This window comes from Mesoplodon densirostris, chromosome 18, assembly GCF_025265405.1.
Source record: "Mesoplodon densirostris isolate mMesDen1 chromosome 18, mMesDen1 primary haplotype, whole genome shotgun sequence".
NCBI classification, from domain to species: Eukaryota; Metazoa; Chordata; class Mammalia; order Artiodactyla; family Ziphiidae; genus Mesoplodon; species Mesoplodon densirostris.
In genome coordinates this window covers 10,537,059-10,561,669 of record NC_082678.1, presented here as the reverse complement: position 1 = coordinate 10,561,669, position 24,611 = coordinate 10,537,059, and the positions used below count along the sequence as shown (strand labels likewise).

At 44.2% G+C, this 24,611-nt stretch overlaps 1 protein-coding gene across 1 annotated transcript in view; it reads left to right on the top strand.

The window, feature by feature from the left end:
• Window positions 1–24,611, top strand: part of MARCHF10 (membrane associated ring-CH-type finger 10) — a 93,091-nt gene that overhangs the window by 39,482 nt on the left and 28,998 nt on the right. The window contains exon 4 of the mRNA XM_060082149.1: window positions 6,150–6,293. Within this exon, the coding sequence (XP_059938132.1) occupies window positions 6,150–6,293 (144 nt within the window). The remainder of the gene's footprint in view (window positions 1–6,149; window positions 6,294–24,611) is intronic.

Below are 24,611 nucleotides of genomic sequence, written 5' to 3'. Positions count from 1 at the left end.
TAGAGAAAACAGGTTTTGAGGAGGTAAGCCGTTGATCCAAGGTGACCCGGCTTGGCTAGTGGCAGAGCTGAGAGATCTGTCATGCCTGAGGGGTCTCTCTGGATCGTGACTCCATCACGTGCCCATATTCTGCGTCCAGCAAGGATGGCAGATGGAGTGTGAGGTTGGCGAACAAATCATTAACTTCACTTGGACACCTCCCCCGTCCACCTGCTTCTCCCCGCTTGCTCTCTCTCCCTTCCCGTGAGCCCACCAGGATCTCTCTGCTTCCTTCTCTTTCCCCAAGCTTCCCCTCTGCAGCAGAAAGGCCAGATTAGGGCATGACCACAACCTCCCAACCCGGAGCAGCTGGAAGATCGGGGGAGAGAGCCTCACCTAAGTGAGACCCCGCGGGCCACCATATGTTGCCGCCAGAATAGCTAATTAGACTGGCTGTGGGAGAGGAGAAGGGCCCACGAGCTTCCACATGGGAACTTAGTGGGAGAGAACTTTCCTGCATCTGTCAGGGACGCCGGAGACCATCGGCGGGAGAAGGGTGTGATGGTGATGCCACTGCCCTGGTTAGCTCTTCAGTGACTCTGAGCTCCAAGCCAGGCACCTCCTGGACAGGAGCCAGGCTGGCTGCCCCCAGGCCACCTTGACACACCACCCCCCAGCCCCCGAAGAACGAGTTTTGAGTTTAGATTCATTCACAGCCTTTTTCAAATGTCCTTTCCCACCGTGAGGGCTGCCTCCTGACTGCTCTTTTACTTTTGTGCAGGTGAAAGCAGCCAGCACCCCCTGTTCTGTGTTGAATATTCCCCTTACTGCTCCGTCTTTGCTTTCTCCCCCGTCTTGCAGCCCAGTACCAACTTCTGCAGCCTCCGGCTGCCCCTACTGCCGCCCGCCTCCCCAGCGGCCCGGGACTCCTCCCCGCCTCTCCCTCCGATCTCCTTTCCCTCCTCCCCGGGCCCCGCGCCCGAGTCAGCGGCAGCCCTGTGCTACTTCCCCATCTCCTGCCCCAGCCCGGCCGAGACCCCTGTGCTGTGCCTGCCGGGCCCCGGAAGGCCCGGTAGAATTTACCTCGTGTGGTGAGTCGCCCTCGGCGAAGGACACAGCACAGTGGAGTCAGGGAGTGGGGACGGGGGGACGTTAAGCTTCCGGAGGGCAGCGCCGTGACCGACGGCAGGAGGTGTGACGTGCGGGGAAGCAGGAAGACCAAGACAGCCGCTGCCACTTCACTCGGCCTTCTTCTAGCACTTAAAGGAGCGAGCGACCAATAAAACCCCACCTTCTCTCGAGACTCATCTGATTTCTTCACTCCCGCATCTGGCGCAGTTTGGATCGTTAACCACCAGAAACAGATCAGGCTCCTCCGGGTCTGCTCGTAGCCTTGGCAGTGTGACTATGCCCGCCGAGCCGGCCCTGAGAGGGTTGCACCAGGGACAGGCCTCTGGGGGAAGCCCACGCTGGATCTGATTGCTGGCTCAGGACCACACCGAGGAGGGACGAACTCAAGGGCTCAGTCGCTGCTTACAGTTTCTTTCCTGACTCATTATTAGGTCCTACACCTCCCCGAATCAAACAATCCCACCTCCTGGGGCCCTAAATAAAACATATTTATGGTGCATAATTAAGCTTTAATTAAGATCTCCTCTGGGGATGTGTGACAACACTCATTTCCAGCACGCTCAGACTGGCAAACAGACAGGGCCTGTTATTTGTGACTGCACCAAAAGCTGCCTATTACACCAAGGCAACAGCAGCTCTTGCGATTAAGCTGTAATTCTTCCCACGATCTAAAAGAAGCAATAAATCTTTACAAAAGGCATCTCAGGCAGAGTCTTGGCACCTCCTGGGCACCGGGCATCAAAGTGAAGATGGTGTGGGGGAGGGTAAAGGTTCAGGAATTGTCTTTTTCTCTTCACCTTGCTTTTCAAACTTTGTCTATCCAGAACCATGTGTGGGTACGGCAGGTGATGTGAGCGGCGGAACAATGATCAGGTGCATGGAATTAACGTGGACCGTTAAATGGGCTCGGTTCTCAGTCATCAGAGTCTTGTATAAATATAAGGTTTCTACCTTTTTCTCCCTTTCCTGGTCAAATTAAGAACTATTCAGTCAACAATTAGTGTCCCGGCACTGTCAAGAGAACTGAGGCAGGACTACCCTGGTGGTGCAGTGGTTAAGCATCTGCCTGCCACACGGGGAGGGGGAAGGGTAAGCTGGGATGAAGTGAGAGAGTGGCATGGACTTATATATCCTACCAAATGTAAAATAGATAGCTAGTGGGAAGCAGCCGCATAGCACAGGGAGATCAGCTGGGTGCTTTGTGACCCCCTAGAGGGGTGGGATAGGGAGGGTGGGAGAGAGATGCAAGAGGGAGGGGATATGGGGATATATGTATACGTACAGCTGATTCACTTTGTTATAAGGCAGAAACTAACACACCATTGTAAAGCAATTATACTCCAATAAAGATGTTAGAAAAAAAAAGAATCCGCCTGCCAATTCAGGGGACATGGGTTCAAGCCCTGGTCCGGGAAGATCCCACATGCCGCGGAGCAACTAAGCCCGTGCGCCACAACTACTGAGCCTGTGCTCTAGAGCCCAGGAGCCACAGCTACTGAGCCCGTGTGCTACAACTGCTGAAGCCCACACACCTAGAGCCCGTGCTCCACAACAAGAGAAGCCACTGCAATGAGAAGCCCGCGTACCACAACGAAGAGTAGCCCCCACTCGCCACAACCAGAGAAAAGCCTGCGCGCAGCAACGAAGACCCAACACAGCCAAAAATAAATAAATAAACTTATTTAAAGAAAAGAGAGAGAACTGAGGCAGACACCTTCTGTGTAAACAGCTGTTTGGTTTCTTTGCTACTGGAGGTATCCCTTTGCCCAGATACTAGAAGGTGTGGGCTTCACGGTGCCCAAAGCAAGCCACAGTCTTCCCCAAATTCGCCTACAAACTTCAGGATGTTAGGTTGGCTGGCAATGAAACTCCCGAACACAACCCCCTCCGTTCTCTGTAAGGCAAAGCGTCTGTCCTCCTACCTGGAGAGGAAGTTACATCTCACCTTTCAGTGTAAATATAACTTGGCCTTCCTGCAGATTAATACATGTAACATGCCACGGTGAGGACCATCTTAGAAAGGCCCCAAAGGTCTGAGGTTTGCTTCACTTTGGATGCGGGTAAGGTGATTAGGAACTGGAATTCATGGACATACAAACTAGGCAGCTTAGGTCACCTCATTTGGAACTTCAGTTGCAGATGGAGAAGAAGGAATAATTCCCAGGAGTTTGCTTTCCACTGAACCTAAAGCGTATCACAGGGAAGAAGTCAGTGGTGCAGCCAAGTTAGATTATAGTCTTTAGGCCAAAATGTCTTACTCATCTCTGTGAACCCTTGGATTATTACATAGCAAAGGCACATGGGTATTTGTTGAACAAATTATAATAAAAAACAAGTTGCTGTTTGCCTTTTGGATTTTATAACAGGATTAAGGAAGAGAGTCAGCAAGAATAACACAGAAATAAAGGCTGCTCAATAAGTTATTCTCAACCTATAAAGCCTGCATAATAAGAAATTTCTGGTCAAATTCAGTTCTCTCAGGGGAGTGACTTCAGATTCCCAATTATTTTTATTAGTAGTAGTGTCACTGTTTATGGTGGAAGCAGCAGTTACCATTTTTAGCAGCTAATAAGCACCAGACACTGAGTTAGAGCATTTACATACATTATTACTAATCTTCACAATAACTCTACAAGATAGGAATATTCCCATTTTACAGTTGCAGATACTGAGATTCAAATTGCCCAAAGTCAGAGGATTCTGCTTACAGTACCAGCAGTGTTTTCTTCACTGCCAGACCTGGTCAAACAGCCTCTAGTGTTTCAGCTTTATTACTTTAGTTTGCTGAGAACTCAATTAGAGGAGACAGGGTTATGGAAATCATTTTGGAAATCATTTAAGAGATCTGACGCTTTGAAGAAAGTACTTTTTTTGAACAAGAAAACAGACTAACCTGTTATCTTAAGTCATCCTGGGTGTTCAGCACAAGAAAAAAACAAATGGTTCTACTTTGGGAATTTCCCCATAGTTTCAGCCGAATACATCTTCTCAAGGCCTGCAAATCATACTAGGCGATTATTATTTGCCCTGCAGTAGAATTTGAGGCAACACACAGGCTGGCTAAGACAGGGTCCTCACCCTTAAGGAGCTTACAGTCTAGTTGGAGAGAAAAGACACACACCTGAGGCAATTTTGGAATATTTAAATGCTAAAGGCCCTAAGGACCCTGAACTTTCTGGCCAAAGCAGACTCCTAAAACTGGAAACAGACCTCGAGGGACTTGCTGGCTGGCACAAGCTAGTGCAGGCTGAAGAAGAAAGGCCCTCTGGGAGGGAGGATCACTCCCCCGAGGGTGTGCAGGTGTGGAGCGGGGGTAGTAGGGGGCTGCAGGCAGTGTGAAGTTCTGCTGCCTGGGCTGTGAAGGAAATTTGAATATTCTGCTGGGAATCAGAGTAAAATCCCTGTGACAAGGACCTTTGAGCCAGGTCCTGAACACACACTGGACTTGGCCTGTGCCCCAAGCCTGGCCCTTCCCTGATCCTCCCTCTGTTTCCTCCCCAGTAAGTAATAACCCTGCTGCTTTCTCCCCGGTCAGCCAGGTGCTTAGGCAGGAGGCAGTTGTTGACTTCTGAGCGCTGGACAGGAATGAGGCCTCAGGTGATGGGGAGAAGCCTGTGGACCAGAGGAACACAGCTCCTGGGGCTAAGTGCCTCCCCACTTTCCTCCGTGCCCGGCCCCTTAGTGTAAAGCCCTTGATCCCTCCCTCTCACCCTCCTCCTCTCTCCCCACACTTGGTCAGTGAGATCCTGTCTAATCACGATCCTACACCATCTCATTTCCTGGAGGATTCTCTTCTCTCCTTTCTGGTCATGCCCACAACCTCTCTGGGCTCCACCGACGTGCGCTAAGCTGGAACCCACACCACTGGCAGCTCCCCCTTTTAGTAAGTTCCCTGTGGAACACGATCCTGTCTGTCTTAGAGCACAGAACCCACTGCCTTCCCCTACCAGGGCCTGTCAGGGAAAGTAGGTAGTACCTAATCACTGTTTTAAATGAGGTTTCACGGGCTGCCAAGGAGAGCTTTCATTCCTTTCCTGAATCTGGATGAAAACTATTCACCCAACCACAGCTTACACCATGGAACATAAATTCAGTTGTCTTCACGTGCCAAGAAAGGCTGTTCTCTCGCACACGACTCAAGGACCCTTCCCAGCTTTACCCCCGTGGCCTGCTGGCTACGGTTATTTGTGAAATTTCTGAACTGTCCAAAAGGGGATGAGCCAAGCAAATTCTCTTGGAAGCATTTAATCTAGATATTCACAATTTAACTGCCTGTGAACTCGAGAACTTGTAGAGATGCATAGAAAATAAAACTCTTTCCCTAAACTCACGTGCACTGACACGTAATACATGTGAGGAAGAAACTTGAGATTATTCATACTAATTAGCAACCTAATTCAAAATGTGAATCTTAAAAAAAATAATTGGGAACTCAATCCAAGTTAGCGCTCCAGCTACCATCTTCCTGTGAGTGTATCATCCCAGCCCAGTGGTGGGTAGCACATAAGCAAGAGAAAGGGTATATGGTCCCCAGATGCTTGGAATCTTTCTGGAAGGCCAGATTAGCTGCTAAAAAACAACCTGAGGATATGAATATGCAGGTATAAAATAGGCTGTGATTCAAACTTGGATGAACACGTGGGGAGCAGGGCTTGTGTGTCCCAAATGTAAAAGGCTCTTGACAGTTTTACCAACAGGCCCATCCCAACATCTAAGAATTGGAAGCTAGAAACTTCTTAGCCAAAGGAAACACCCCCTACAGACTCCACTTTGCAGGTGTCAGGGGTGCTCATTAATGGTGATAAAAGCCTTGTGAAGTAGGTACTATTATTCCCATGTCACAGGTGGGAAAACTGAGGCTTCCAGAAGTGATTTGTCCAAGCCCACATGACTACAAGGTCATAGAACCAGATTTCAAATCCAGATCTTCCCTGACCTCCTGGGTCTATTCCCTTAAAAGCCTTCCCCACCCTTTGAGCATTCTTTCTACAGAAGATGTTTTCCTGTAAAAATTATTGAAAAGATTTTGCATCTTTCAGCAGCCCATGCATCGCAGATTTTATCGAGGAAGAGGAGGCCAAGCCTGACAGTCAGCCCAGAAATGCAGAGCCCGAGAGCGTCTGGGGACAGACACAGAGAGAAACTGCAGCTGCCAGGGAAGGCGCCAGCCCTCAGGAGAGTAGGTAAGGACCTGCAGCTCGTGCATCTCAGTCCTCAGAGAGACTGACTTGTGCTGTAACCTGGTGAATTCTGTGTGGTTTTTAGACACTTGCGTTTTTATGTGAAGAGCGTGTACCTTACAGTGAAACACTTAAAAGGCTTTAAAAGCAAACTATTGGATCCAATTTCCTTCTCCAAGGGAGGCTGCTGGGAAAAGGCAGGGCAGGGAGGAGTTTTAATTTTCTCTGCCATTACTCCATAAGTGAGACTGTGCATGGTTTTGAGTGGGTGCCCGCCATTAGGCTTCTGGAGAAGGTATTTGGGTGGTGGCTGGTAGGTGTTGGGGGACGGGGTGGGGGCGGGGTGGAGAGGCAGCCTGCAGCCCGGGGATGTCTCACCTGGCCGCAGTTCCCACCTACTTCCCAGGAGGGAAGGATAGGGGGGGTCTGTGGATGGCAGATGACTCACCTCCCACGGAGATCTTCTCCCCTCTCATCCAAGGCGTCAAGACCTTACCGTGTAAGAAATAACATCGAAGCGAATATATGCTTTATTTCAAAGCCCTGGTTGGTGAACACCTCCTCTTTCAGTCTTGAGCGTTCATCCCAAGGCCTAAGCCACGCTGCTCCGCTAACCACATTGTCCTCTCCTGTGGTGGCAGAAGGAAAGGAGGAACAGGTCCTAAGGACCCCCCTTGGGATTCAAGGAAAGGGATACTTGGCAGCTCACCTTGCCAAGGACCTGTTCTTCCCCTTGGGGAAGCCACCAAGCATCACACTTCCTCGCCACCTGATAAACACAGGAGCCTTTATTTTAAAATATGATATATACTGTGGTGGACACATGCAAATATAGAACACGTATTTGGATGGCTTGAAGTTAGGGGCGATTAGAGCATATGTGAATCTCTAGCAACTAGATGTCCACGGGCTCCCAGTGATCTAATGCCTTCTGTTGGGAAGGGCAGACCTCACTTCTAATTCCAGCTCTTCTTCCTCCCAGCGGTGGAGTCTTGGGTGGTCAAGTAGCCAGTCTGGGTTACAGTTCCCTTGTCTTAAAATAAGGATAATGATATCTACCTCACTGCATTGCTATAATAACTAAAGGAGATAATATTCTGACCAGGACTTGACTATAGTGGGCCCTCAACTCCTGTAAGTTTCTCTCCTGCCATCTCCCCAACAGTCCTCAGTGAACTGTAGACTGTTATTTGAAAGGTGAGGTTCCCTATGCATCAGACGTTCCTGGACCCGGGAGGCTCATCTAATCTGCCACCTGCACCCAGAAGACATCTTCCATGATCCTGAGATTCACTGAGATTTTGTCCCAATTTTCTATTATACCAGGACTCCTTATCTTCCCCCCAATTATTCCCTCAGTCGTCTCTCTTTAGTCCTTTTTGTCACATTCTAAGTGGTTCGCATAAGTGGGAGTAGGAGCCACATGTTTGAATTGTACCAGTGAGAGATTCGAAGCAAATGGGACAGAGAGGTAATATATAGAAAGCTCTTACAAATCAATAAGAAAAACACAAATGCCTAATAGAAAATTTGGGGGAAGAGGCACAGCAGACAATTTCACAGAAGAAATACAGATGGCTAATAAAATTGGGGGGGAAAAAAGTTCAAGCTCACTCAGTAATGAATGTAAACTTACATGAGATAAATTTGGCCTACCTTAGCTAGGCTAAGGTTTTTTCAAATAATGTTCGATACTGGTAGTGAAACTAATAACTAACATTTCCTGGGCACTGATGTGTCAGGTGCTTGCCAAGCCCTTGGCATGCACTCCCGATGACACAGTTATGAGAGATGCTTTCATAGTCTGCCTGTAGGGTAACTTGGTACAAAGTTGAATTTGGCAACATGTGTCAAAGTCTTTAGAAAGTTTGCAATTCCACTCCGATGAATCTATTCTAAGAAAATAAGACATATAGTCAAGGAGTTATAAGGACATCTATCCTGCTGTAATTTGTGGTAGCAAAAAAACTTAAAATAATCTATATACCCAACAATAGGAGAAGGGTTATACAAATTATGATATTTTATATAATGTGCCCTTGCACTATAATTATTATTGTGTTCTTCACAATTAACAGCAGGAGATAATGCTCACGATAAAATGCTTAGGGAAAGGAAGCAGGACTTAAAGTTGTATATACCCAGATATCCCAATTTTGTTTTTTAAGACAATATTTCTAGATAAGAGAGCCCTGGGTTGTAAATTCAAATGTCTTCAGGGAACAGGCAGGTATGGCAGGAGAAATACATGACAAGGGCTGTGGGGCCTGTGGTGAACCAGACATGCTCCCCCTAAAGGCAGGTAACTCAGTGTTCAAACACGGAGCCAGCAGACAAGTACAGGATGAAAACAGCCCACGGGCTTTGAGTTTGCAACCCACCTCTGAATTCCAGAACAGTAGCAATGGTCTTCTGAGTTTTGGATACTGGGTGATTTTTATTTCTTCTTCATCCTCTTCTGTGTCTTCCAAATTTCCTACAATAGACATCGACTACTTTTTTAACCAGAGGAAAACAAAAGTCCATGGCTGTCAGAACGGACAAAACTGTTGGTCAAGCACATGCGGAAGTCTAGACCAAAGACATAGTCTTAGGGCAGAGAGATGCTTTTTCTGGTTTCATCTCACTGCACCCACAACAGTCGGTTGCACCTAGTCGGACTTCTGGAAACGGCAGGCACTCCAGTCAGGGCTGGAGTCCATGCAGGGCCTCAGAGAGGCATTCAGCAGTGTCTGCAGGGCCTGGTCTATGAAAAGCATATCCCTGGTCTACCCAATCGAGTGTTTATTCCCAGGCCTAGAGCTACGAAATCTGCTCCCTATTTGATAGACACAAGAAAAAGGATTAAAATAGCACAAATATAGGATAGCACAGTCTACCACCTTTAGGGGGAACACACACACACACACACAAGGGATTGAATTTTTAAAGAGGAAGGCCATTGTGATGACAAGAAAGGGTGGAGATGCATTCCCAGGGTGTCTCCAGAATCAGCAGGAGCTGCAGGACAGCACTTAGCCTGCAACTTCTCCTGCCCCAGAAGCCAGTGTCACCAAGTGACAGCTCAGTGGCTTCTGTGAAATAAGCCATGGTTCCTGCTGTTTCCAGCTTCTGAGATTCAGAAGCTGCTCCAGCTGATTCTTTTGCCCGTTAGGGGTCTCCCAAAGCCTGACCTAAACAGGCTCAGGGCAGAGGGGGCTCAGGTGCGTTCAGGGAACAGCCAGAAGATTCAGGTCCCAGCATTTGTTAGGTAATCGCTGAGGCTCTTCATCACATTCAAAACACAAAGTAATTGGTCTCTCACTGAATTCTTTCTGTGATGAGACATCAAGAACCTGAGCTTCTTTAAGACATGAGACCAGGTGTGTGAGCTCAGTTAAAGGACTGTGGGTTCAGGTCCCAATCTGGATTTTGGCTGGGTTCAAGTCCTGGCTCATGGATTCAAGTCCCAATCTGACTTGCATGGTTCCAGCTGGTGACCATGAAGGGACGGTGATAAGACTACAACAAATTGGGAGGAAATTTTTGCAAAAAAGTGAGACGGACCTTAAGATCTTGGCACCAAATATCATTGACGCCATCATTGTATAGAAAATTTCACCTCTAGAAGCAAGAGGAACTACAATCCTGCAGCCTGTGGAACAAAAACCACATTCACAGAAAGACAGACAATATGAAAAGGCAGAGGGTTATGTACCAGATGAAGGAACAAGATAAAACCCCAGAAAAACAACTAAATGAAGTGGAGATAGGCAACCTTCCACAAAAAGAAATCAGAATAATGATAGTGAAGATGATCCAGGACCTCAGAAGAAGAACAGAGGCAAAGATCGAGAAGATGCAAGAAATGTTTAACAAAGACCTAGAAAGAAACAGAGATGAACAATACAATAACTGAAATGAAAACTACATTAGAAGGAAACAATAGCAGAATAACTGAGGCAGAAGAACGGATAAGTGACCTGGAAGACAGAATGGTGGAATTCACTGCTGCAGAACAGAATAAAGAAAAAAGAAGGAAAAGAAATGAAGACAGCCTAAGAGACCTCTGGGACAACATTAAACGCAACAACATTCGCATTATAGGGGTCCCAGAAGGAGAAGAGAGAGAGAAAGGACCTGAGAAAACATCTGAAGAGATTATAGTCAAAAACTTCCCTAACATGGGAAAGGAAATAGCCACCCAAGTCCAGGAAGTGCAGAGAGTCCCACACAGGATAAACCCAAGGAGAAACACACCGAGACACATAGTAATCAAATCGGCAAAAATTAAAGACAAAGAAAAATTATTGAAAGCAGCAAGGGAAAAATGACAAATAACATACAAGGAAACTCCCGTAAGGTTAACAGCTGATTTCTCAGCAGAAACTCTACAAGCCAGAAGGGAAGGGTATGATATACTTAAAGTGATGAAAGGGAAGAACCCACAACCAAGATTACTCTACCTGGCAAGGATCTCATTCAGATTCGATGCAGAAATCAAAAGCTTTACAGACAAGCAAAAGCTAAGAGAATTCAGCACCACCAAACCAGCTCTACAACAAATGCTAAAGGAACTTCTCTAAGTGGGAAACACAAGAGAAGAAAAGGATCTACAAAAACACACCCAAAACAATTGAGCAAATGGTCATAGGAACATACTTATCGATAATTGCCTTAAACGTGAATGGATTAAATGCTCCAACCAAAAGACACAGGCTTGCTGAATGGATACAAAAACAAGACCCATATATATGCTGTCTACAAGAGACCCACCTCAGACCTAGGGACACATTCAGACTGAAAGTGAAGGATGGAGAAAGATATTCCATGCAAACGGAAATCAAAAGAAAGCTGGAGTAGCAATACTCATATCAGATAAAATAGACTTTAAAATAAAGAATGTTACAAGAGACAAGGAAGGACAATACATAATGATCAAGGGAACAATCCAAGAAGAAGATATAACAATTATAAATATATATGCACCCAACATAGGAGCATCTCAATACATAAGGCAAATGCTAACAGCTGTAAAAGGGGAAATCAACAGTAACACAATAATAGTGGGGGACCTTAACACCTCACTTACACCAATGGACAGATCATCCAAACAGAAAATTAACAAGGAAACACAAGCTTTAAGTGACACAATAGACCAGATAGATTTAATTGATATCTATAGGACATTCCATCCAAAAACAGCAGATTACACTTTCTTCTCAAGTGCACATGGAACATTCTCCAGGATAGATCACATCTTGGGTCATAGATCAAGCCTCAGTAAATTTAAGAAAATTGACATCATATCAAGCATCTTTTCTGACCACAATGCTATGAGGTTAGAAATCAGTTACAGGGAAAAAAAACGTAAAAAACACAAACACGTGGAGGCTAAACAATACATTACTAAATAACCAAGAGATCACTGAAGAAATCAAAGAGGAAATCAAAAAATACCTAGAGACAACTGACAATGAAAACACGACGATCCAAAACCTATGGCATGCAGCAAAAGCAGTTCTAAGAGGGAAGTTTATAGCTACACAAGCCTACCTCAAGAAACGAGAAAAATCTCAAACAATCTAACCTTACCCCTAAAGGAACTAGAGAAAGAAGAACAAACAAAACCCAAAGTTAGCAGAAGGAAAGAAATCATAAAGATCAGAGCAGAAATAAATGAAATAGAAACAAAGAAAACAATAGCAAAGGTCAATAAAACTAAAAGCTGGTTCTTTGAGAAGATAAACAAAACTGATAAACCATTAGCCAGACTCACCAAGAAAAAGAGGGAGAGGACTCAAATCAATAAAATTAGAAATGAAAAAGGAGAGGTTACAACAGACACCGTAAATATACAAAGCATCCTAAGAGACTACTACAAGCAACTCTATGCTAATAAAATGGACAACCTGGAAGAAATGGACAAATTCTTAGAAACGTATAACCTTCCAAGACCAAACAAGGAAGAAACAGAAAATATGAACAGACCAATCACAAGTAATGAAATTGAAACTGTGATTAAAAATCTTCCAACAAACAAAAGTCCAGGACCAGATGGCTTCACAGGTGAATTCTATCAAATATTTAGACAAGAGCTAACACCCATCCTTCTCAAACTCTTCCAAAGAACTGTGGAGGAAGGAACACTCCCAAACTCATTCTATGAGGCCATCATCACCCTGATACCAAAACCAGACAAAGATACTACAAAAAAAGAAAATTACAGACCAATATCACTGATGAATATAGATGCAAAAATCCTCAACAAAATACTAGCAAACAGAATCCAACAACCCATTACAGGATCATACACCATGATCAAGTGGGATTTATCCCAGGGATGCAAGGATTCTTCAATATACACAAATCAATCAATGTGATATACCATATTAACAAATTGAAGGATAAAAACCATATGATCATCTCAATAGATGCAGAAAAAGCTTCTGACAAAATTCAACACCCATTTATGATAAAAACTCTCCAGAAAGTGGGCATAGAGGGAACCTACCTCAACATCATAAAGCCCGTACATGACAAACCCATAGCAAACATCATGCTCAATGGTGAAAAACTGAAAGCATTTTCTCTAAGATCAGGAACAAGACAAGGTTGTCCACTCTCGCCACTATTATTCAACATAGTTTTGGAAGTCCTAGCCATGGCAATCAGAGAAGAAAAAGAAATAAAAGGAATACAAATTGGAAAAGAAGAAGTAAAACTGTCACTGTTTGCACATGACATGATACTATACATAGAGAATCCTAAACATGCCACCAGGAAACTACTAGAGCTAATCAACGAATTTGGTAAAGTTGCAGGACACAAAATTAATGCACAGAAATCTCTTGCATTCCTACACACTATGATGAAAAATCTGAAAGAGAAATTAAGGAAACACTCCCATTTACCATTGCAACAAAAAGAATAAAATACCTAGGAATAAACCTACCTAGGGAGACAAAAGGCCTGTATGCAGAAAACTATAAGACACTGTTGAAAGAAATTAAAGATGATACCAACAGATGGAGAGATATACCATGTTCTTGGATTGGAAGAATCAATATTGTGAAAATAACTATACTACCCAAAGCAATCTACAGATTCAATGCAATCCCTATCAAATTACCAGTGGCATTTTTTACAGAACTAAAATAAAAAATCTTAAAATTTGTATGGAGACACAAAAGACCCCAAATAGCCAAAGCAGTCTTGAGGGAAAAAAAGACAGAGCTGGAGGAATCAGACTCCCTGACTTCAGACTATACTACAAAGCTACAGTAATCAAGACAATATGGTACTGGCACAAAAACAGAAATAATAGGTCAATGGAATAGGATAGGAAGTCCAGAGATAAACCCACGCACCTATGGTCAACTAATCTATGACAAAGGAGGCAAGGATACACAATGCAGAAAAGACAGTCTCTTCAATACGTGGTGCTGGGAAAACTGGACAGCTACATGTAAAAGAATGAAATTAGAATACTCCCTAATACCATACACAAAAATAAACTCAAAATGGATTAGAAACCTAAATGTAAGACCGGACACTATAAAACTCTTAGAGGAAAACATAGGAAGAACACTCTTTGACATAAATCACAGCAAGATCTTTTTTGATCCACCTCCTAGAGAAATGGACATAAAAACAAAAATAAACAAATGGGACCTAATGAAACTTAAAATCTTTTGCAAAGCAAAGGAAACTACAAACAAGACGAAAAGACAACCGTCAGAATGGGAAACAATATTTGCAAACGAATCAATGGACAAAGGATTAATCTTTAAAATATGTAAACAGTTCATGAAGCTCAATATTAAAAAAAACAAACATCCCAATCAAAAAACGGGCAGAAGACCTAAATAGACATTTCTCCAAAGAGGACATACAGATGGCCAAGAAGCACATGAAAAGCTGCTCAAACATCACTAATTATTAGAGAAGTGCAAATCAAAACTACAATGAGGTATCACCTCACACCAGTTAGAATGGGCATCATCAGAAAATCTACAAACAACAAATGCTGGAGAGGGTGTGGAGAAAAGGGAACCCTCTTGCACTGTTGGTGGGAATGTAAATTGATACAACCACTATGGAGAACAGTATGGAGGTCCCTTAAAAAACTAAACATAGAATTACCATATGTCCCAGCAATCCCACTACTGGGCATATACCCAGAGAAAACCATAATTCAAAAAGACACATGCGCACCAATGTTCATTGCTGTGCTATTTACAATAGCCAGGTCATGGAAGCAACCTAAATGCCCATCAACAGACAAATGGATAAAGAAGATGTGGTACATATATACAATGGAATATTACTCGGCCATCAAGAGGAACGAAATTGGGTCATTTGTAGAGACATGGACGAATCTAGAGACTGTCATACAGAGTGAAGTCAGAAAGAGAAAAACAGCCCGGAGGAAGATGGCGGAAGAGTAAGACGCGGAGATCACCTTCCTCCCCACAGATACATCAGAAATTCATCTACACGTGGATCAACTCCTACAGAACACCTACTGAACGCTGACAGAAGACCTCAGACCCCCTAAAAGGCAAGAAACTCCCCACATACCTGGGTAGGGCAAAAGAAAAAAAAGAATAAACAGAGACAATAGGATAGGGACGGGACCTGCACCAGTGGGAGGGAGCCGTGAAGGAGGGAAGGTTTCTACACACTGCAAGCCCCTTCGCGGGCGGAGACTGCAGGTGGCAGAGGGGGAAAGCTTCGGAGTAGCGGAGGAGAGCACAGCAACAGGGGTGTGGAGGGCAAAGCGGAGAGATTCCGGCACAGAGGATCGGTGCCCTCAGGCACACACCAGCCCGAGAGGCTTGTCTGCTCGGCCGCCGTGGCGGGCGGGGCTGGGAGCTGAGGCTTGGGTATCGGCTTTCAGTCGGAGCGCAGGGAGAGGACTGGGGCTGGCGGCAGGAAGAGAGCCTGAAGGGGTTAGTGCACCACGGCTAGCCCGGAGGGAGTCCGGGGAAAGGGTCTGGAGTTGCTGAAGAGGCAAGAGTCTTTTTTCACTTTCACTTTCGTTTCCTGGTGTGCGAGGAGAGGGCATTAAAAGGGCTGCTTAGGGAAGCGCCGGAGACAGGCGCGAGCCGCGGGTAAGGCGTGGACCTCGGAGACGGGCGTGGGCCGCCGCCGCCGCCCGCCGCCGCCGCGGCCCGCCGCCCGCCAACGCCGCGGCCCGCCAACGCCGCGGCCCGCCAACGCCGCGGCCCGCCAACGCCGCCGCCGCCGCCGCGGCCCGCCAACGCCGCCGCCCGCCGCCGCCGCCGCCCTCGCGGCCCGCCAACGCCGCCGCCTGCCGCCGCCCGCCGCCGCCGCAGCCGCGGGGCCTGTGTGCGAGCGCGGGTCACTGTCCGCCCCGCCTTCCGGGGGACCTGTGCACCCCGCCACTGCCTGGGTCCCGAGACCCGGGGACGGCTTTCCCGGGAAAGCGCACGGAGCGCCACGGGCAGCTGCAACGTCACGCCGGCCTCTGCCGCCGCAGGCCCGCCCCACACTGTGCGCCCCTCCCTCCCCTCTGCATGAGTGAGCCAGAGCCCCCGAATCAGCGGCTCCTTTAAACCCGTCCTGTCTGAGCGAAGAACGGACGCCCTCCGGCGACCTACGCACAGAGGCGGGGCCAGGTCCAAGGCTGAGACCTGGGAGCTGTGAGAGCAGAGTCAGGGAAATCTCTCTGTGCAGCCTCGGAGGCAGCGGATTAAAGCTCCACGGTCCATTTGATGTGCCCTGCGTCTGTGGAGTGTATGAATGGACAGCGAATCATCCCAAATTGAGGAAGTGGACTTTGAGGACAAGATTTAAGACTTTCCCCCCTTTTCCTCTTTTTACAACGAATTATTCCAAAGTAAGGAGGTGGACTTAGAGAGCAAGATTTCAGACGTCTTGCCCTTTTCCTCTTTTTACAACGAATTATCCCAAATTGAGGAGGTGGGCTTGGAGAGCAAGATTTTTGATTTTTCCCCCTGCTCTCTTTTTGTGAATGTGTATGTGTAATCTTCTGTGTAAGATTCTCTCTGTATAGCTTTGCTTCCACCATATGTCCCAGGGTTCTATCGGTCCGTTTTTTTGTTTTTTTTTTTCAATAATTACTTTCTAATTTTAATAACGCTACTATATTTCATACTTTATTCTATTTTACTTTACCTGCTCTTTCTTTTTTTCCTACCTTCCCTTCCTCCCTCCCTCCCTCTGCTCTTCCTTTCCTTCTTTCTTTTTCTTTCCTCCCTCCCTCCCACCCTTCTTCTTTCCACTTTCTTTTTCTTTCCTTCCTCCCTCCCTCCCTCCTGTCTTTCTTTCTTTCTTTCCTTCCTCCCTCCCTCCCTCCCTTCTTCCATTCACTCTTCCTTTTGCTTTCATTGCTCCCTCCCTCCCTCCTTTCTTTCCTTCTTTCTTTCCATCCTTCCTCACTCCCTCCCTCCTTTCTTTCTTTCTTCCTTCCTTCCTTCCTTTCTTCCCTTCTTCCTTTCTTTCCCTCTCTCTTTCTTCTACTAATTCTTTCTTTCTGCTTTTTCTCCCTGTTATTCTGAGCTGGGTGGATGAAAGGCTCTTGGTGCTGCAGCCAGGAGCCAGTGCTGTGCCTCTGAAGTGGGAGAGCCAACTTCAGGACACGGGTCCACAAGAGACCTCCCAGCTCCACATAATATCAAGCAGCGAAAATCTCCCAGAGATCTCCATCCCAACACCAGCACCCAGCTTCAGTCAACGACCAGCAAGCTACAGTGCTGGTCACCCTATGCCAAGCAACTAGCAAGGCAGGAACACAACCCCACCCATTAGCAGAGAAGCTACCTAAAAACATAATAAGGCCATAGGCACCCCAAAACACACCACCAGACGTGGACCTGTCCACCAGAAAGACAAGATCGAGCCTCAACCATCAGAACACAGGCATTAGTCCCCCCCACCAGGAAGCCTATACAACCTACTGAAACAACCTTAGCCACTGGGGTCAGACACGAAAAACAACGGGAACTACGAATCTGCAGCCTGCAAAAAGGAGACCCCAAACACAGTAACATAAGCAAAATGAGAAGACAGAAAAACACACAGCAGGTGAAGGAGCAAGATAAAAACCTACCAGACCTAACAAATGAAGAGGTAATAGGCAGTCTACCTGAAAAAGAATTCAGAATAATGATGGTAAAGATGATCCAAAATCTTGGAAATAGAATAGACAAAATGCAAGAAACAGTTAACAAGGACCTAGAAGAACTAAAGATGAATCAAGCATCGATTAAAAACACAATACATGAAATAAAAAATACTCTAGATGGGATCAATAGCAGAATAACTGAGGCAGAAGAACGGATAAGTGAGGTGGAAGATAAAATAGTGGAAATAACTGATGCAGAGCAAAATAAAGAAAAAAGAATGAAAAGAACAGAGGACAGTCTCAGAGACCTCTGGGACAACATTAAACGCACCAACATTCGAATTATAGGGGTTCCAGAAGAAGAAGAGAAAAAGAAAGGGACTGAGAAAATATTTGAAGAGATTATAGTTGAAAACTTCCCCAATATGGGAAAGGAAATAGTTAATCAAGTCCAGGAGGCACAGAGAGTCCCATACAGAATAAATCCAAGGAGAAATACACCAAGACACATATTAATCAAACTGTCAAAAATTAAACACAAAGAAATCATATTAAAAGCAGCAAGGGAAAAACAACAAATAACACACAAGGGAATCCCCATCAGGTTAACAGCTGATCTCTCAGCAGAAACTCTACAAGCCAGAAGGGAGTGGCAGGACATAATTAAAGTGATGAAGGAGAGAAACCTGCAGCCAAGATTACTCTACCCAGCAAGGATCTCATTCAGATTTGATGGAGAAATTAAAACCTTTACAGACAAGCAAAAGCTGAGAGAGTTCAGCACCACCAAACCAGCTTTACAACAAATGCTAAAGGAACTTCTCTAGGCAAGAAACACAACAGAAGGAATATACCTACAATAACGAACCCAAAGCAATTAAGGAAATGGGAATAGGAACATACATATCAATAATTACCTTAAATGTAAATGGACTAAATGCTCCCACCAAAAGACACAGAGTGGCTGAATGGATACAAAAACAAGACCCATATATATGCTGTCTACAAGAGACCCACTTCAGACCTAAAGACACATACAGATTGAAAGTAAGGGGATGGAAAAAGATATTCCATGCAAATGGAAATCAAAAGAAAGCTGGAGTAGCAATTCTTATATCAGACAAAATAGACTTTAAAATAAAGACTATTAGAAGAGACAAAGAAGGACACTACATAATGATCAAGGGATCGATCCAAGAAGAAGATATAACAATTGTAAATATTTATGCACCCAACATAGGAGCACCTCAATACATAAGGCAAATACTAACAGCCATAAAAGGGGAAATCGACAGTAACACAATCATAGTAGGGGACTTTAACACCCCACTTTCACCAATGGACAGATCGTCCAAAATGAAAATAAATAAGGAAACACAAGCTTTAAATGATACATTAAACAAGATGGACTTAGTTGATATTTATAGGACATTTCATCCAAAAACAACAGAATACACATTTTTCTCAAGTGCTCATGGAACATTCTCCAGGATAGATCATATCTTGGGTCACAAATCAAGCCTTGGTAAATTTAAGAAAATTGAAATTGTATCAAGTATCTTTTCCGACCACAATGCTATGAGACTAGACATCAATTACAGGAAAAGATCTGTAAAAAATACAAACACATGGAGGCTAAACAATACACTACTCAATAACGAAGTGATCACTGAAGAAATCAGAGAGGAAATTAAAAAATACCTAGAAACAAATGACAATGGAGACACGACAACCCAAAACCTATGGGATGCAGCAAAAGCAGTTCTAAGGGGGAAGTTTATAGCAATACAATCCCACCTTAAGAAACAGGAAACATTTCGAGCAAACAACCTGACCCTGCACCTAAAGCAATTAGAGAAAGAAGAACAAAAAACCCCCAAAGCTAGCAGAAGGAAAGAAATCATAAAGATCAGATCAGAAATAAATGAAAAAGAAATGAAGGAAACGATAGCAAAGATCAACCAAACTAAAAGCTGGTTCTTTGAGAAGATAAACAAAATTGACAAACCATTAGCCAGACTCATCAAGAAAAGAAGGGAGAAGACTCAAATCAATAGAATTAGAAATGAAAAAGGAGAAGTAACAACTGACACTGCAGAAATACAAAATATCATGAGAGATTACTACAAGCAACTCTATGCCAATAAAATGGACAACCTGGAAGAAATGGACAAATTCTTAGAAATGCACAACCTGCCAAGACTGACTCAGGAAGAAATAGAAAATATGAATAGACCAATCACAAGCACTGAAATTGAAACTGTGATTAAAAATCTTCCATCAAACAAAAGCCCAGGACCAGATGGCTTCACAGGCGAATTCTATCAAACATTTAGAGAAGAGCTAACACCCATCCTTCTCAAACTCTTCCAAACAATTTCAGAGGAAGGAACACTCCCAAACTCATTCTACGAGGCCACCATCACCTTGATACCAAAACCAGGCAAGGATGTCACAAAGAAAGAAAACTACAGGCCAATATCACTGATGAACATAGATGCAAAAATCCTCAACAAAATACTAGCAAACAGAATCCAACAGCACATTAAAAGGATCATACACCATGATCAAGTGGGGTTTATTCCAGGAATGCAAGGATTCTTCAATATATGCAAATCAATCAATGTGATACACCATATTAACAAGTTGAAGGAGAAAAACCATATGATCATCTCAATAGATGCAGAGAAAGCTTTCGACAAAATTCAACACCCTTTTATGATAAAAACCCTGCAGAAAGTAGGCATAGAGGGATCTTTCCTCAACATAATAAGGGCCATATATGACAAACCCACAGCCAACATTGTCCTCAATGGTGAGAAACTGAAACCATTTCCACTAAGATCAGGAACAAGACAAGGCTGCCCACTCTCACCACTCTTATTCAACCTAGTTTTGGAAGTTTTAGCCACAGCAATCAGAGAAGAAAAGGAAATAAAAGGAATCCAAATCGGAAAAGAAGAAGTAAAGCTGTCATTGTTTGCAGATGACATGATACTATACATAGAGAATCCTAAAGATGCTACCGAAAAACTACTAGAGCTAATCAATGAATTTGGTAAAGTAGCAGGTTACAAAATTAATGTACAGAAATCTCTGGCATTCCTGTACACTAATGATGAAAAATCTGAAAATGAAATCAAGAAAACACTCCCATTTACCATTGCAACAAAAAGAATAAAATATCTAGGAATAAACCTACCTAAGGAGACAAAAGACCTGTATGCAGAAAATTATAAGACACTGATGAAAGAAATTAAAGATGATACAAACAGATGGAGAGATATACCATGCTCCTGGACTGGAAGAATCAATATTGTGAAAATGACTCTACTACCCAAAGCAATCTACAGATTCAATGCAATCCCTATCAAACTACCACTGGCATTTTTCACAGAACTAGAACAAAAAATTTCAAAATTTGTTTGGAAAAACAAAAGACCCCGAATAGCCAAAGCAATCTTGAGAACGAAAAAAGGAGCTGGAGGAATCAGGCTCCCTGACTTCAGACTATACTACAAAGCTACAGTAATTAAGACAGTGTGGTACTGGCATAAAAACAGAAAGATAGATCAGTGGATCAGGATAGAAAGCCCAGAGATAAACCCACGCACATATGGCCAACTTATCTTTGATAAAGGAGGCAGGAATGTACAGTGGAGAAAGGACAGCCTCTTCAATAAGTGGTGCTGGGAAAACTGGACAGGGACATGTAAAAGTATGAGATTAGATCATTCCCTAACACTATACACAAAAATAAGCTCAAAATGGATTAAAGACTTAAATGTAAGGCCAGAAACTATCAAACTCTTAGAGGAAAACATAGGCAGAACACTCTATGACATAAATCACAGCAAGATCCTTTTGGACCCACCTCCTAGAGAAATGGAAATAAAAACAAAGATAAACACATGGGACCTAATGAAACTTCAAAGCTTTTGCACAGCAAAGGAAACCATAAACAAGACCAAAAGACAACCCTCAGAATGGGAGAAAATATTTGCAAATGAAGCAACTGACAAAGGATTAATCTCCAAAATTTATAAACAGCTCATGCAGCTCAATAGCAAAAAAACAAACAACCCAATCCAAAAATGGGCAGAAGACTTAAATAGGCATTTCTCCAAAGAAGATATACAGACTGCCAACAAACACATGAAAGAATGCTCAACATCATTAATCATTAGAGAAATGCAAATCAAAACTACAATGAGATATCATCTCACACCAGTCAGAATGGCCATCATCAAGAAATCTAGAAACAATAAATGCTGGAGAGGGTGTGGAGAAAAGGGAACACTCTTGCACTGCTGGTGGGAATGTGAATTGGTACAGCCACTATGGAGAACAGTATGGAGGTTCCTTAAAAAACTAAAAATAGAACTACCATATGATCCAGCAATCCCACTACTAGGCATATACCCTGAGAAAACCATAATTCAAAAAGAGACATGTACCAAAATGTTCATTGCAGCTCTATTCACAATAGCCCGGAGCTGGAAACAACCTAAGTGTCCATCATCGGATGAATGGATAAAGAAGATGTGGCACATATATACAATGGAATATTACTCAGCCATAAAAAGAAACGAAACTGAGCTATTTGTAATGAGGTGGATAGACCTAGAGTCTGTCATACAGAGTGAAGTAAGTCAGAAAGAGAAAGACAAATACCGTATGCTAACACATATATATGGAATATAAGAAAAAAAATGTCATGAAGAACCTAGGGGTAAAACGGGAATAAAGACACAGACCTACTTGAGAATGGACTTGAGGATATGGGGAGGGGGAAGGGTAAGCTGTGACAAAGCGAAAGAGAGGCATGGACATATATACACTACCAAACGTAGGGTAGATAGATAGTGGGAAGCAGCCGCAGAGCACAGGGAGATCAGCTCGGTGCTTTGTGACTGCCTGGAGGGGAGGGATGGGGAGGGTGGGAGGGAGGGAGATGCATGAGGGAGAGGATGTGGGAACAGATGTATATGTATGACTGATTCACTTTGTTATAAAGCAGAAACTAATAAAAAAAAAAAGGAAAAAAAAAAGAAAGAGAAAAACAAATATCGTATATTAACGCATATATGTGGAACCTAGAAAAATGGTACAGATGAACCGGTTTGCAGGGCAGAAATAGAGACACAGATGTAGAGAACAAACGTATGGACAGCAAGGGGGGAAAGCAGCGGCGGGTGGGGGTGTAATGAATTGGGAGATTGGGATTGACATGTATACACTGATGTGTATAAAATGGATGACTAATAAGAACCTGCTGTATAAAAAAATAACTAAAAATTTAAAAAAACAAAAATTAACCAAAGCCTACACTTCCAAATCCTCCATATCATTTTTTTCTTTAAAAAAAAAAAAATATATATATATATAGAGAGAGAGAGAGAGAGAGAGAGAGAGAGAATTCAGATTGTCACATAGAAGCATTTGTTCCTTAAAATGCCATCAGCCCAGCCTGGGTGGGCACACAGCTCCAATCCTTTACATCCATAGCCAGATGCCCAGAGCATACTGGAATCACTGCTACGTCTCTTACTGGGGTTTATAAAAACTTGGGAGGGGCCTGATAAGAAAGCTTAACTGATTTCTACAAGAGCCGATGAGTGAAGGTTCTCACTGCGTCCCTGATTGTCCCATGCAGTTAACAATAAAAGGCTTATGGAGTATCAGGATGTTGGAGACGCAGACTGCTGCTCCCCTGAGAGGCGCCTCCACTAAAGCAAGTCTGTATTGATTTGGTCTTCGGCTAAGCCAGACGCCTGGTGGATTTGCGTTTCACCTGCCTGAGCTGTTACCACACAGGCCTTGCCGAAGCTGTGGAGTCCTGTTCACTCTACAGGGTGAACCGCTTTGGGAACCAGACGATAAGGATGGCAGCGCCTCACTAGATCCTACAGGATAGCAGAGGGGGGAGCAGAGGGGGTTGGCCAATGGCAGGGAACACAGGAGAGTGGGATCAGAGAAGTAGGTCCAGTGTCCTATCCACGTTGAGAGGGTAAAAACCCTCAACAGTGCACACACTATGAATGAAGTGGATTCTTGTTTTTACAAGGAAATTGTTAGTCCAGCCAGTGTCTTTAGAAGTAATGCAGGGTAGTGGTTACAAACTAGCATCAGGCAGATCTGAGTTCAAATGTTCACTCCATCACTTACTAGAAATAGGATCTTGGGCAACTTATGTGACTTCCTAAGCCTTGGTGCTCTCACTTATGATGTGGTGTGATTGTGGCACCTGTTCCACAGGGTTGTGAGCCTAACTGTGTGCATGTAACACAATTAGCATGGTGCCCTCAATAGTGCTTATGCATATTTTTATAAGGCAAGTTTTGACCAAACCATTTCACCAATAGATATTCCTACCCCTTTGGGCACTTGACCTCTCTCCTCTTTCTACATCTCCTTATACTTTAGATTCAGGGGGCAACAGAGAGGAATTCTATCACAGTCAGAGATTACAAACTGACTAGGGGCTAGTGACAAAGAGGAGATCATGATTTCATCAGAGGGTTATGATTTTTCTTTGCACTGAGTAGTAAATGTAACCATGATCATCAATTTAACTGGGCAGCAGCTTCTAGAGCTTTCCTCCCAATCTGCCAGAGTAGACTGTACATTTCTCAATGTTTTGTAAAGCTGTATGTGAAGCAGGAGTGTCCTGAATGTACGTTGAACAAACTGGGATGAGAAAGCACTGGTGGGTTTTGTAGTAGTCATTCCTGGAGTGTTGGTTTTCCTTCTCAGTAAATACTGGTATGAAAACCATCATTTGAGAGATTTTACCCATCATCAGCCCTGACTGACCTGGGGCTCGACAGTCTTCCCAGAGCTTCTGCAGAAAGGATCTGTATCCTCAGGGTCATTGTGCTGCTCCAGGACCAACCTGAGCTCCACAAGTGTACAAAAGAGAGTTCATAGGGACTTCCCTGGCGATCCAGTGGTTAAGACTCGGTGCTTCCATTGCAAAGGGCAAGGGTTCGACCCCTGGTAAGGGAACCAAGATCCCACATGCCACACAGCACAGCCAAAAAAGAGAAGAAACAAAAACAAAAGAGAGTTCATACGCGGTAAACTGAAACTAACTCTCCCATACTCCTTCAGTACCTCCAGTCATTTTAACCATGCCCGTTTTCCTCTCCAGGGCTTGTTTGTTGCCTTATGGGACCCTCACCCTTGGTGTTAGAGGTCTCTCATCTGTGAGCACGTACAGTAAAATG